The sequence below is a fragment of the Micromys minutus genome, assembly GCF_963924665.1.
Source record: "Micromys minutus genome assembly, chromosome: 6".
In the NCBI taxonomy this organism is placed as follows: domain Eukaryota; kingdom Metazoa; phylum Chordata; class Mammalia; order Rodentia; family Muridae; genus Micromys; species Micromys minutus.
Window position 1 is genome coordinate 22,994,224 of NC_137975.1, and position 13,113 is coordinate 23,007,336.

General features: G+C 51.8%; 1 protein-coding gene across 1 annotated transcript in view; it reads right to left on the reverse strand.

Moving 5' to 3' along the window:
- Positions 1-2,947: 2,947 nt before the first annotated feature.
- The window catches only part of MAPKAPK2 (MAPK activated protein kinase 2), a 44,428-nt gene continuing 34,262 nt past the window's right edge, over positions 2,948-13,113 (reverse strand). Inside the window, exons 2-10 of the mRNA XM_080918571.1 lie at positions 7,964-8,103; positions 7,705-7,769; positions 7,356-7,435; positions 6,882-7,008; positions 6,325-6,400; positions 5,829-5,953; positions 5,129-5,214; positions 4,932-5,012; positions 2,948-4,428 (exon numbers count right to left, since the gene is read on the reverse strand). Of these exons, the coding sequence (XP_080774697.1) occupies positions 4,285-4,428; positions 4,932-5,012; positions 5,129-5,214; positions 5,829-5,953; positions 6,325-6,400; positions 6,882-7,008; positions 7,356-7,435; positions 7,705-7,769; positions 7,964-8,103 (924 nt within the window). The 3' untranslated portion in view covers positions 2,948-4,284. The remainder of the gene's footprint in view (positions 4,429-4,931; positions 5,013-5,128; positions 5,215-5,828; positions 5,954-6,324; positions 6,401-6,881; positions 7,009-7,355; positions 7,436-7,704; positions 7,770-7,963; positions 8,104-13,113) is intronic.

The window sequence follows — 13,113 nt, forward strand, 5'->3', positions numbered from 1 at the left end:
TGTACCTGGAGGGCCTGGCTCAACAGAGACAGGCCAGTGAGAACTCACCCGTACTGTTCCCTCATTTCTACCACAGCACCCTATGATGGCTAACCCCAGGACCACAGGAGGCTCTCCCAGGGCTGTCCACAGCTTCTTCTCTGAAGGCAGCATGGTCTTCCCTCTGCTTTGGTGACTCCTGTTCACTCCTCAGAACCCACTACCAATTCATCTACACCAGCTCACTGGGCAGCAAGGTGGCCATCTTTGCTCAATGGTGGCTGAAAAGTCGTCACCACACCTCTGGTAAGCATGTGGCCTAAAAGGAATGACACTCAACTTTGAAACTAGATAATGGATCCCTGCCTTCAAGGGCTCTTACAAAAGCAAGGTTATGAAGGCTTTATCTGGGGGTGGAGGGCCAGCGTCATCCATCTCTCATCTCAAAATGTCTAAGACTCGGGAAGGGTTGAGGGAAGAAAAACATGCAGAAGTGGATAGCACAGCCCTCATTCACTGCAAGCGTCTGGGGTGCAGGCACGTGAGAGCCGTACACACACGTGGCTCTGCGCAGCTCCCCCAGGGCAGTCTGGCTTCACACTCCTCTTCTCCCTCAGCACAGAGGCACTGCAGTGCCCGGATGGTATGGTGGGAAAACTTCCTGTGCCAGCCGGACTCAGAGAGGGGGCGAAATGTCAGCAACCAGACCCTGAAACTGAATCCTTCTAAAGAGCAGCTATTCCCAAACTCAGGCAGGCTCACCCAAGACAGCCAGGTATGTAATGAGGACTTGGCACAATCCCTCCTGGAGGTAGTAGATCCAGGAGGGACTGTGCCATCCAGGCTGGGGACAGAGGCTGCTCCCCAGACCTCTGTGCCTACACTCAACCCCACACATAACAGGATCCAGTGATTTGTCTACACTCACAGTGGTGTGGCCACTTTCCCTAACCTTCTTCCTTAAATAACTGACTGTTCACACTTTGCAAAGTTTCCACCTACAACTTACCCATTCAGGCCCACACATCTGCTCTCTTGTCACTCAGAGCCCTCTGTCTTCCTGTCTCCAACCCAGCCAAAAGAAAACCCTAGTTGTCTGCTTACCAAGCTAACCTGATGGTAGACTTAACCCTCAGCAGGGACCAGAAGAGCAAGACACAGACCTACCCTAGACCCTGGCCCTGCCTGGTGGAGCAGTCCCTGTCCCTGGAAGGAGAAGTTATGCTTATACAAAGCCACCCTGGCAAAGTACTACAGAAGAGATTAAATCTGCGGTCCCCTGAACCCCCGCATAACACCCACAGGGCTAGTGTGTCCTCCCAGGGACAGAATCCAGTCTGTTTCCTGTACACCCAGAGGGTTTCCTGTGCATTCTGAGGGCGCCCAAACAGTAGAAGTAGGAAACCAAACCCACAGTCACCCAATCAGCTGTGTGACCCTAGACAAAGTGCATCTCTGAGCCTGGGTCTCTTTACAGATAAAAGCACCACAGCTGGATGCCTCAGAGGACTTACATTGGGATCAACCCAGCACCAGCAATTCACTCAATGAGCACCAGGGGGTGCCAAGAATTCCCCTTGATATCTTTGACAAGAAGTCCCAGACCATCCCCCCCACAACCTCATCCCCAATGCCATTCAACCAGGCTCATCAGGAGTTAGAAAGGGCCACTGAGCTGGCACAGGGGCCTCACTGACTGTTTCCTGCTAATCCAGGGGACCCACAAGAGTGGTTCAGTCCTCTGCAACTCCAGCTTCAAGGGATTTGACACCCAGCATCCACGGACATCTGTATATACATGGCCTATACTAACACTGTCACGTGGAAATAACAACCAAAAAAAAAAAAAAAAAAAAAAAATTACCACCCCTGAGTTGGAGATAAACACCTATAGGGGTAGAGTGGGGGGTGACAGAGGCATGGCCAGACCTCCAGTCATTTTCAGTCACCTTCCTCGGAAGCCAGCATCGGACCTTGTAAGCCGGACTGAGAGAAGGAAGCAAAACAAGGGGTGATTGATACTGGGGCCCTGAGATGGGGAAGCTGTAAGACAGTCAGTCCGCTGTGGCAGAACACTGGCTCCCAAAGGAACGCACTCTACTCCAGGACCAGTGCGGATGTATATTACTGTCCACAGTATAAGGAGTTTGCAGAGGAGCAAGGCTAAGGCTTTAGCAAACAGGCTGCCTGGGCTAGCCTAATCTCAGTCTGTGGGGAAATCCTTCAGAGGTCACAGTACAAGAACAGGGAGATACTAAATGGAGGGCCTCAAAGCCAGAGAAGGGGGCTCCAGGCCAATGGATGCTGGCAAAACAGGATGTGGCCCTGCAGAAATCCTGAAAGCACAGTGAGGCTCTACCAGGCTCCTCACCCACCCAGTCACTGTCACCGCACTGCTAGTCTCACTTTCTACCAGCCTTTTTAAGTGCTCCAGGAGAGGCAGGAGGTCCTGCAGGTAGGATGATGACTAGGGTGCCAGGCAAGTGCATCTTCCAGAGAGAAGGCTGGTAGAAGACCGAGAACGCCCCGGGCACAGTGCTTCACGCTCTGGGCGGGTAACTAGCCATGCTGCCCAGCCCTTCTCCTCTGCCTGGGAACTGAGTGGTGGGGTCAGCAAATCAGCTCCTACTCTAGGCTCTGCCAAGGATATTCTGTTATCACAGGCTTTCTGAGACTCAAAGCACTTTTGTTTCTGCCTGGCCTGTACTGCCCCCTTCTGGAATTCTAAGACAATACACCACCCTGTTTTTCTGGGAACCCAAACTCCAAAGGAGAGCAGCTCATTGACACAGGCCCTCATCTAAAAGGGGCTGTTCCCATGCTGATGCAGCCAGGAGGCTTTCTTCTCCCCTCTCAGGGCCTAGGGCTTTGCCGCCCTTCACAGAAGACACTCTCCTCAGGCTGGAAGAACAGAAGTAAGCAGTCAAGGGCCCGAACCACAGGAAGAAAAAGAATGAGAAACTTTCAACTATTAAATTTGTTTAGTAAAGACAATTTTGCTCATACAAAACAACAGTTTACAACAGTTGAACACACCATCAAAGACATGGGAGGGGCTGCAGACATCTGGGCCCTGCCCCAGGCCCACAGATGCCCAGGAGCCCCTCCTCCACCAACCCCTGAGGGAGACACCCCTCCTCCAGCAGGAGGGGAATGGGGGACCATGGCACAAAGACTCTTCCCCACCTGCTCCTCCTCAATCCTGGGGAGCCCCCACCCAGGTTGAGTAGTTCGGGGGTAAGGTGGATCGTAGGCAGGGACAGAGTCAAGACATCTTTGGTGCGAAGACTGTCCCACCCACCAGACCACATGGTGGAAATCCAGGAAGACCACATGTGGTTCTGCCCTTGCCAAAGGGAGGTTGGCAGGAACCCCAGAGCTCAGGGGAGATTCATGAAACGCAACCGCCTTCCCAGGCTCACCATGGGAATGGACAGCCCACTGAGAAATGGCTAAAAATTTCAGAGAACTCAACAAGGGTGGGTTAATCATGGCAAGAAGGGCAAGCAGAGGCTACTCAGTGTCTCAGGGACCTGGGACCAACACTACTTCAGGAAAGGGGTCCTGAGGGAGCCCAGTCCTCCTGATGGCTGCCAGTCACCACACACCTCACTGCCTCCCCTGCCCAGTTAACACAGAGGCCATGACTACCTGGCTCTGGATCCAGACAAGCTCCCTAGGCATTTAGGCAGGCTCAGTTCAAGCAGGAGTCCCTGTATCCCTGCCTTCCATAGACCCTCCAAATCCCAGGCATGCACACACATGCACACGCATGTGCTGCTCTGTTGTGCACACTGGTGATATCTAAGGGCTTCAGTGGGAGGCAAGTGGCACCCACTGCTATTCCGTTCCCTTCTCCCTGGAGTTCCTAGATTCTAGAGCCAGTGGGGACCCCATGTTACAGTGGGAGGCCAGGGGCACAGATGGGGTAACCTAGGAACATCCCCTATAACAACTTCCACAGCACCCCTGGGTAAGCCTCAGCCTTTGCAGATGGGAAGGGCCTGGGGAAGCACGGGGAGTGAGGAAAAGGACAAAAAGATAGGTTCCATAAAAACTACGTCAAATTACAGATAAAATGCAAAAGGAGCACGGGCTCAGGAGCACCTCACCCCCTCACACATCCTCCAGCCCCCACCTCGGGGAAAGCCAGGGCCAAGGGCAGAATAAAGCCGGAGGCATTTCTGGGCGCCACGCAGACCAAGAGAACAGGAGGCAGCATTGGGCAACTTGTGTCTCTTTGTCTAAAAATATATTCATGTAGAGTTATTGCTTGTCCTCCAGTGGGATGGGAGACAGAGCGGCTCAGTGGGCAAGGGCCGCGTCCTCCACAGCGCGAGCCTTCTTCCTCCTCTTGAGAAGCAGAGGATTGGATGCGTCTTCTATCTTCTTTATCTTGATCTGCTCATAGTCCACACGCATCGTGGCCAAGGCACTGGTCATCTCCTCCTGGAAACAGGGAGAGAGGACATAAGAGAGACACAGGCAGTGAGGGACAGAGAGACAAGGCAAGAAAAGGGTACAATGACATCAACATCCTCCAGCACTGGTTCAGCACTAGCTGGCCACTGTGTAGCTAATCTCCCAGGAACCCTCTGACAAGCCCACAAAGTGGGAAAGAGCCCTGGGCCAGCCATCCTGTAGGGCCTGCTCCTGTCTGGGGCTTTAGTGCCCCATCTGAAAACTGAGGAGATAGTACCTAATGCCCTTGCAGGTCCCACTAGAGCCCCAGGGAGAGAAAGTCTCATGGCAAACAGACAGCAGAGTCTGGCCAGAACCTTTGCTACAACCCAGTGAAGGTGATGGCTCCCAGTCACCATTTTGTTGCTCTGAAGACACTGGAATGAATGGAATGAAGAACACAGAGCCAAACTGTCCTTGGCCAGGCCAGACTCCTGCTGGGGACTTCCTGGAAACTGCCTTCCCAGCTCTCTTCCTCAGCGGTCCCTCACCTTGACATCCTCCCATCGTTCCTTGTCCTCCTTCAGGACACGACTGGTGTGCAGTGGAGTCTGAGGGACCTTCGTAGATTGCTGAGGAGAGAGAAATGGGATCAAGTGACAGTCTGGAGCAGTAAAGCTCTGGTAAAGGCTGAGCAATCCTGAGCAATAGTCCCTTACATCCAGTCTCCCCAGCCTGTAAAGCTTACCATGATCCAGGGGTGGTTCATGAATTCTGTGATGGTCATTCTCTGGGTGGGCTCTGTTTTCAGCAGATTCCGAATAAGCATCTTCACTATGGGTGAGACAGAGAACACAGAGGTCAAGGGATGGGACAGCTCAAGGATACAGGACAGACAGCTCAGGGGATGGGACAGTTTAGAGGACAAAGAGACAATTCAGGGAATAGAACGGACATCTCAACGGACAGGAACAGACAGCTCACAGGTCAGGGACAGACAGCTCAGGAGACAGAGACAGCTCAGGAGATGGGACAGCTCAGCGAACAGTGATAGCTCAGGAAACAGGGACAGCTCAGAAAACAGGAGAGCTCAGAAGACAGGGATAGCTCAGGGGATAAGACAGCTCAGCAGACAGGGACAGAGACAGCTCAGGTTTTCCTAAAAACCTTTTCCTAAAGTTTCCTGCATGAATCAGGCTCAAATGACACAAAGTAGTGGCAGCTACCCAAGGAGCAATGGCTCCAAGGACCAGCATGTTGGACAAGTCCTACCCATACCCATGGCTCTGACCATGCCTCAGGCACTTCACACACAGACAATACACACCTAGAAGATATAGGAACAGGTGCAAGTCCCCAGTTCCAGCATGCACGTGAGAAACACCAACACTTACATGTGCATACATTCACACACACTCTTCTCCCTGTTCTGGAAGGCTGGTTCCTACCTTCTTCGGACACTTCTGACCATTCTGGATTAGGAAATTCATACTGGCCCATTCGAATACGAGTCTTCATGCCCGGAGAGATGGCAAGGCCATGATTGGAATAGAAGGGGGGATACCCACACAGCCTAGGGAAGAGAAGGGCAAGGTGGGGGCTATTTAGAAATCCTGCACTGAGAATCAGGTGAGAGACAGACTCTGCTTGTAATAGTCACAGAGAAATAGAAAATCGCTGATACAGACACAGCAGGACCCAAGAGTCTCATGTGCCAAGGATGTCACCTAGTCAGCCTAGGCCATCAGCTAGTTTCTGCCACCACTTAGCAACCAAACCCATAAGCATCAGGTGAAAGGGGACACCAGGGGATTCCCAGGGAGTCTCCCATCCAAAAGGAAATGCTAATGCCTGCCTCTTCCCCTTGTGCTGCAGAGGTACAAGCTTCCCCATCTCCCTAATGCACTGCAGCCTAGCAGCCATCCCACACTCCAGCCCACTTACAAAATATACATGATGACACCCAGGGACCACATGTCACAGGACTTGTCATACTTCTCTGGGCCCAGTACTTCCGGAGCTGCAAAGCAAAGATCACTGTGGGTTATCCTGGTTCTTTGAATGCTGAGCCCTCCCCTGCCTCAGAGTCCTTCATCCCTTCATAAAGGAAGAGCAGCAGCAATGGGGGTTGGGGGAGAAGACCCTCTCCCAGAAGGGACTCTGCAGCTACAAGCCTGGGGTGCAAACACTGCTGAGCCACTGCGAACCTACAAACAAGTGTTACCCACTTAACTTCCCAACCATGATCTGGGGGCTTCTTCTGTGAGTCAGCTGGGACTTTACAGCAAAATCTGAATTCCAGACTCCACGGAAAAACCTTGGCTCTTCTAAGGAAGAGTACACAGACACCGATGACGTCCTAAGCCCAGCAGACTATTTTCATAGCCCTGGATCACAGCTTAAGTCTGGCAGTCAACCCACTCATAGTGGAGCCCTGTTAGATCCAGTACATAAAAATGTAAAGACCCAACATGCCTAGGCCTATGATCCCCTGAACTCACCCACATAGTATGGTGTATAACACGGAGTGGTCAGAGAGTTGTGACTGGTGGTTTCCTTGGCAAAGCCAAAATCAGTGAGTTTCAGAATGGCATTGGGCCTTTTGGAAGTATATAAGAGGTTCTCAGGCTGTGGAGAGAGACAGGAGTGAATAAGACCTGTGGAAATGCTGAGGAAGCCAAGTGGAATGACGTTGCTGTCCATTCATCTGCTCAACCAGCATGCATCGGGCAGCGTGAGGACATGCGCTCCTGCTACAGAGGGCCAGGAAACCAGAGACCGATGGAGCTCTAGGGAACACTGCTGACTCAGTGGGCTATGTGTGGGACTGATGAGCAGCCCACAGGGACTTCCATACTAAGTTTGTGGTCCCCTGTCCCAAGCCCCACAAGCCATAGGCTGGACTACAGACGCACCCTGCCCTGAATGACCGGGCAGTCAGGGTGCACAGAGCACAGGATACAGACAGGTGTTACCTTGACATCCCGATGAGCAATGTTGATAGAGTGCAAGTACTGGATGGCCTCACCGATGCTCTTCATGATCTCTGACGCTTCTGCAGACGAGAGAGAAAAGCATGAGCTAGAGGTATGAAAGCTCTACACACCAACCTGACAATGCAGCCTTGGTCTCCCACACCCCCAACTCCTCAGAGACACAAAGAAGCTAGGAGCTGGCCACGGCTAAGGGAGAGAGACATTCCTAGCAGTGAGCCTTAGAAGGCAACCCTCCACCACTCCTGTGAGTGGATCCTGCAAAGACCCTAGAGTAGCCTGCTGCTCTGTCCACCCAGTGCTATCTATCCCCACAGCAGGACCTCTCTACCTCGTTCTGTGAATGCCTGGTCTCCTCGGTCCTGGATTCGACTAAAGAGCTCTCCACCATCAAGACTGGAAAAGAAAAAGGCACAGTGAAAGGTCTGGCAACCAACAAGACACCCCACCCCCAAACCCTCCCACTGCCCCCAAAGGAAGCCAAATGCTGATATTTCAAGCTGTAAGATCCATGGAGGGCTGTCCCCAGAGGCAGAGGCACTTCAGTATGGCAGGGGCATGGGATGGACAGAAGCCAGCAGGCTGCTTACCACTCCATGACAATCAGCAGGCACTTCCTCCCAGCATACAGGTTCTCGTAGACATCCACGATGTGCACAATGTGCGGGCACTGGGAGGCCCTCCAGTGCAGCTCCACCTCTCTGCGCGCTTTCGGACAGTCCTGGAGCATCTGCAAAGCCAACATCTCCTGAGGGACACAAGTCTACGGGGGACAGTAGTGCCCGGCCACAGAATTATTGGACGAGCCAGCTCTCCCACCAACACTACAAATGCTCTCTCAAGGCCTGAGGCCACATCCTCAGCATCCTCCCTGGTCTCTCCTGCTCTAGGACCATCAGATGACTTTAACCACTCAACACTACACTTCAGCTTGAGCCTCCAGAGCCTGAACAGCAAGGCTGAGACAACTCTCATCCCACCAGCTAAGAGCATGAAGTCTACGGGAGGGAAGGCAGCACGCAAGTACTGGAGGACAGTGTTCCATGGAGACAGGCTAAAAAGAAACACTTCAAGGACAAGGAGAAATTCGGAATCAGCAGGAACAGGAACTTAAAAACCTATAGCAGATTCAGACAGATGGTCTCTGGAGTCAGCGGATGCTGGTGAAAACCTTGTGCTTACCACAGCTGCAGCCTGGAGCCGCATTCATGTCCCTTCTTTTCCCCTAGACCAGGTGTCCAGGAGCATGCAGGGAAGCTGGATTCTCATCAGTCTAAACCAGCTCCTGGTTTCCGCCCTTTGCTACTGACTAGCCTAGGAACAAGCCCAACATCCAAACGGCCCACAAGAACTTTGAAAGCAATTTACTGAGCGACAACCACACAAAAATCACAGAACCAATACTCTCTCCTGCACCTGGCAGGGAGGAGCGTGCTGTCACCATGGTACCAGTAAAGGATCTGGCCCAAGACCACTGAGTAGTATGAAAAGGAAGCAAGGGATCCTCGTGACATCACCAAGCATCCTATCCCTGCCAGGCACACCTGGGACACTAGACAAAAAGCAAGGGCTCAGTCTTGCTCTGCAATGAAACCGGGGAAAGTTTAGGCTACACGAGACCCTGTTTCCAAAGCAAAACAAACAAACTGAACGTTTTCCTGATGGCTTAAACTCTTTTAGAATCCCACTGTTAGAACCAAAGGCATCCTAGCACCTCTGCTCTGTAAACGGAATGGCCACTTTGACTCACAGATGAGCTCAGTGGTAACAGTCAGCAGTTTTGTCAGAGTGTCTACTCAATGCAGGGCTCAAGCGACTAGACACACACCCGCACACATCACCCATACATCACACTCTCCAACAGCTCTGGACATCTTGCAGTCCGAGCTGCCAGGAAAACAGACCAGAGAGCAGACGGACAGGCAGACAGCAGGAAGGCACGCAGGCCTCCGATAAGGTGAAGGCTGGGCACTGACTACAATAAGGCCGGTGTGGCTGAGCAAACACGCAGGGAGACTGAGAAGAGAGCTAAGGTCCGGGAAGTGGTGTCAAACCGCCAAAGACAAGCTCAGAGTCCCAATGAGCAACACTAGTGCTCTTAGGATGTGGTCACGCTGAACCATTTCAGAGAAGTGGCCTGTACAAGGAAGGCTAAGCTTCTAGGACAACAGCCATGGCCTGAATCAGACCTGACAAATTCCAAGTCTTTCCACCCTGTTATCCAGAGTCTAAGGAACTGTTAGAGCCTTAAACTTCTCTAAGTGGCTTCAAAGCGGAAACTTCCCAAGCAGAAACCCACAAAGAACCAACTAGACAGCTATCACCCAAGTGCGCAGTATGTGTCACTATGCAGGCCGCAAGCTCCCCACTGTGTCACACTGCCACCTTGTGGTCAAATTGAGAGCACGGCACAAGTTCTGTACTGGAGTTTGGGGGGTGAGGGAGGAGTGTTACAGGGTGTGTATTTTTATTTTCCCATGCTGTAGAAGGAACAAAGAGTCACTGGCCGAGTCCGTGTGCATGTAATCCAACTCATCAAGTACTGACTGCACTTCTACTACAGGCCTCACATGGCACTGAACGCCAAACCAAAGTAGACTGAATCTGAAATGTTCAGGCTGGCGCAGCAGGAGATACAGGAGGTGGGCACTCCCAGGGCGGGACAGCGTTAGCCAACATAATCAACAGTGCCGCAGAAGCAGGGTCATCTTTCCCAGCAAATAAGTGTCCAGCAGTGTCACACGCCCATCGTCCCAGCACCGGTGCAGGGAAGGAGTTCTCTGCCAGCCTGGGCCTCACAGGGAGACCACCTTACAAATGCAACAAAAAGCTATGTGTAAGGCTCTCTTAATCCAAAATCAACACTTTCATATGCCTTCTCTCCACGGGTGAAATAAATTTGATTTCTTTAATCAAATCCCTCCTCTCCCTTCACCTATTAGTGAATGTATTTTCAAGCTCTCTCCTCCTTGGAAAAAATTTGGAGTGGACTTTGTCTTACTATCTAAACTGTCTCCCCACGCACAGAGAGGGGCGCACGTGCTGCTGCAAGCATGCCTCTCTCCTCCAGGTGAAGTCACCAGAGCAAGACTAGAGATTCTCCAGGAAGACAAGCAGCTGAGATAAAATTAGGTTTTATTCTCTGGAAACTTGGTTAGGTTGGGGAGATTAGGGACAACTCTGAAAGTGTTCACTTCTATTTGAGACAGGGCCTCCTGTATGCTCCGGTCACATGTAATCAGACCGTCATAGCAGGCTGCCTGGTGACGTCAAAGGGCAGGGGCATGAAGTGCCAGAGACACTTGTAGACAAGTTTAGCAAACAGAAACCTGGAGAGAGAAAGCAAGATGCACAAATCTCAAGTGCATGTAAGTAAAGACAGACAAGAGAGGGGCCTGAGCCCTCCAGACAGAGAGGTGACAGGAAAGTGTTAGGAACCCAGCAGAGAGAGCTGGAGCAGCAGGTGCAGCAGAAGCCTGGAGTCACACGGGGAAGGTCTCATTCCCACAGAGCAGCAGGGACACCGGGGAACAAAAGGCTCAGGCCCTTAGTCTGGGGGATGAACTTTTCTACTAAAGAACAAAAACTACCAGGTTCCAAGAAAGGTGTGCTGAAATCCAGGATGCTAACTAGGCCTGGAACGGTTCCGTGCCTTGACTCAGCCCTGTATGGTATCTCTGAAATTCTCTTACAGAGGTCAGACGTGTGTTCTAAACTAAGGTGCGCAGGCCGAGGAGACCTGAAAGTACAGCAGGGATCAGGTCATGGAGCCCATAACACAGATGGAGTTTAGGACAGTGTCGGTGAGGGAGGTGTAGGAATTGCACGTGGTATTAGAAGCAGGGGCCCTAGACTCTGGTTGCATACCTTTGACCCCTTACCTTCCCTCCAGGAGAGCTTCCATCCTGAGGTCTCCTGAAAAGATAGCCTAAGTAAACCCAAAGGCAGGAGAGGAAAGCAAGAGAGGAGCTTAGGCCTGTGGCACTACTCACAGCAGACACGGGGACAACAGGAGCAACAAATAAGCTTCCCCCCACACACACACTCTACACCTCAGAAGACCACACGCTCTGTGAGCTCTGGCGGGGCTCCTAACCCCTTGGTGCCTCCCATTTTCCCAGGTGCTGAACAGGTCCATAAGAGGCCGCTCTACCAAACACCAGTAACAAGTGAAAAGAATGCACACTACCAAGAATGGCTTGGCACACAGCAGGCAGCACATCAGTGCTATTCTTACTCTGCTGCTATTCCTGTACATCAGTTCCCCTGAGGTGGGCAGCTGGGATCCCAGGCACGCCCACTTCCCTCAAGGGTTATTCATAGCTCTGGACGCCAGGCAGTGGGGACCCAGGATAAGGTGCAGCCTCGAGTTTCCCCTCCACACACCACTTAAAAGGGACAGCTGGAGCAGGGATGTGCTGATTCTAACTTGGTGCCAAGAGTGATGCAGAAGTCCAATTCAGGCACCAAGTGTACTGTGTGTTGTCAAACAAGACCTCTGCATTCCCAGGAGGCTACTGGGGGTGGAGGAAAGCCCTGTGCTGGGCACCAACTCATCGCTCCCTTAGGCCAGAACCATCGTCTTTCTGGACCACAAATGCTTCTTTTGTAACCACATGGTTGCCACGATGTTTTGTAGGGCAGAAGGAAAAGAGGACCTGGAAAGGCAGCCACTGTAGGCAAGTCTCAGCAACCTCTTTTGTGAACATTCAAGTAGCAGGCATAGTTTGGGGGTGGGGGTTCTCCAAATAAAATGTCGAAGTACTTCCAATGCGATGCATCATTTCATCTGGCTCTTGCCTGTCTAGAAGGGAGACTCCTATTGTATAAATGAGGTCATCCTTTATGGAGTGATCCCTCCATAGGATTTTCCAGTTAGCTGTGGCCCCTGTGAGCACTTCCTCCCAGACACCACCTCTGCAGACTATCTCCTAAGCTCTCAATCTCCAGCAGAGAACCCACTGACTCTCCCAGGGGTGCAGGGGTGCAGGCTTGAAGTCCCCAGTTGTCATTCACCCCCACCCACGGACGTAGAGTAGACTGACGTGCTCACCCATTCCCTAACCCACTCTATTTATTCCTATCCTAGCTCCACACACAGCTCCTCCCAGGGAGAAGTGAGATGCCCTGTCTCCTCATGTCTGGGCCTCTCCTTCCAGCATGATGCCTGGACAGCTTCCACTCAACACAGAGAAGCTAGCTTAATTCTCGTTAGATAACTGTTAAACACAAGACAGACTGTTCTTCATCATTTGCTATTTTCAACACATTAAGAGTCCACACCAATAGACCCAAGGCCAGAGAGAGACCCAGGGAAGAACACACAGAATGCCTTCTCTCTGAAAAATCTACAATGCTCAGTGTCAGGATAAAATGGAGAGCATTAAAAAATATAGCATCAGATCCCAGCCATGGGAATTAATTAAACTGGAAAGAGATGCGTGAATAGACACATACACATACACACACACACACACACACACACACACACACACACACACACACACACACAAGATGCTGCTACAGAGGCAGCCATGGTGAGGAGGGAGTCTCAACGCCCAAAACACTGATACATGCCAACAGGCTCAAAGGCAGACCACCCTTCTCTCTGTGCCCATCCATCCCTGCTCCAGAGCACAAGAGATGACAGCGGGTGCACGTCCATTTAATTACTCAGAAAGAGATAAAGGAGCACGCCGTCACCTCTGCTACTGCAAAGCTCACTGAGGATGCCCAATGA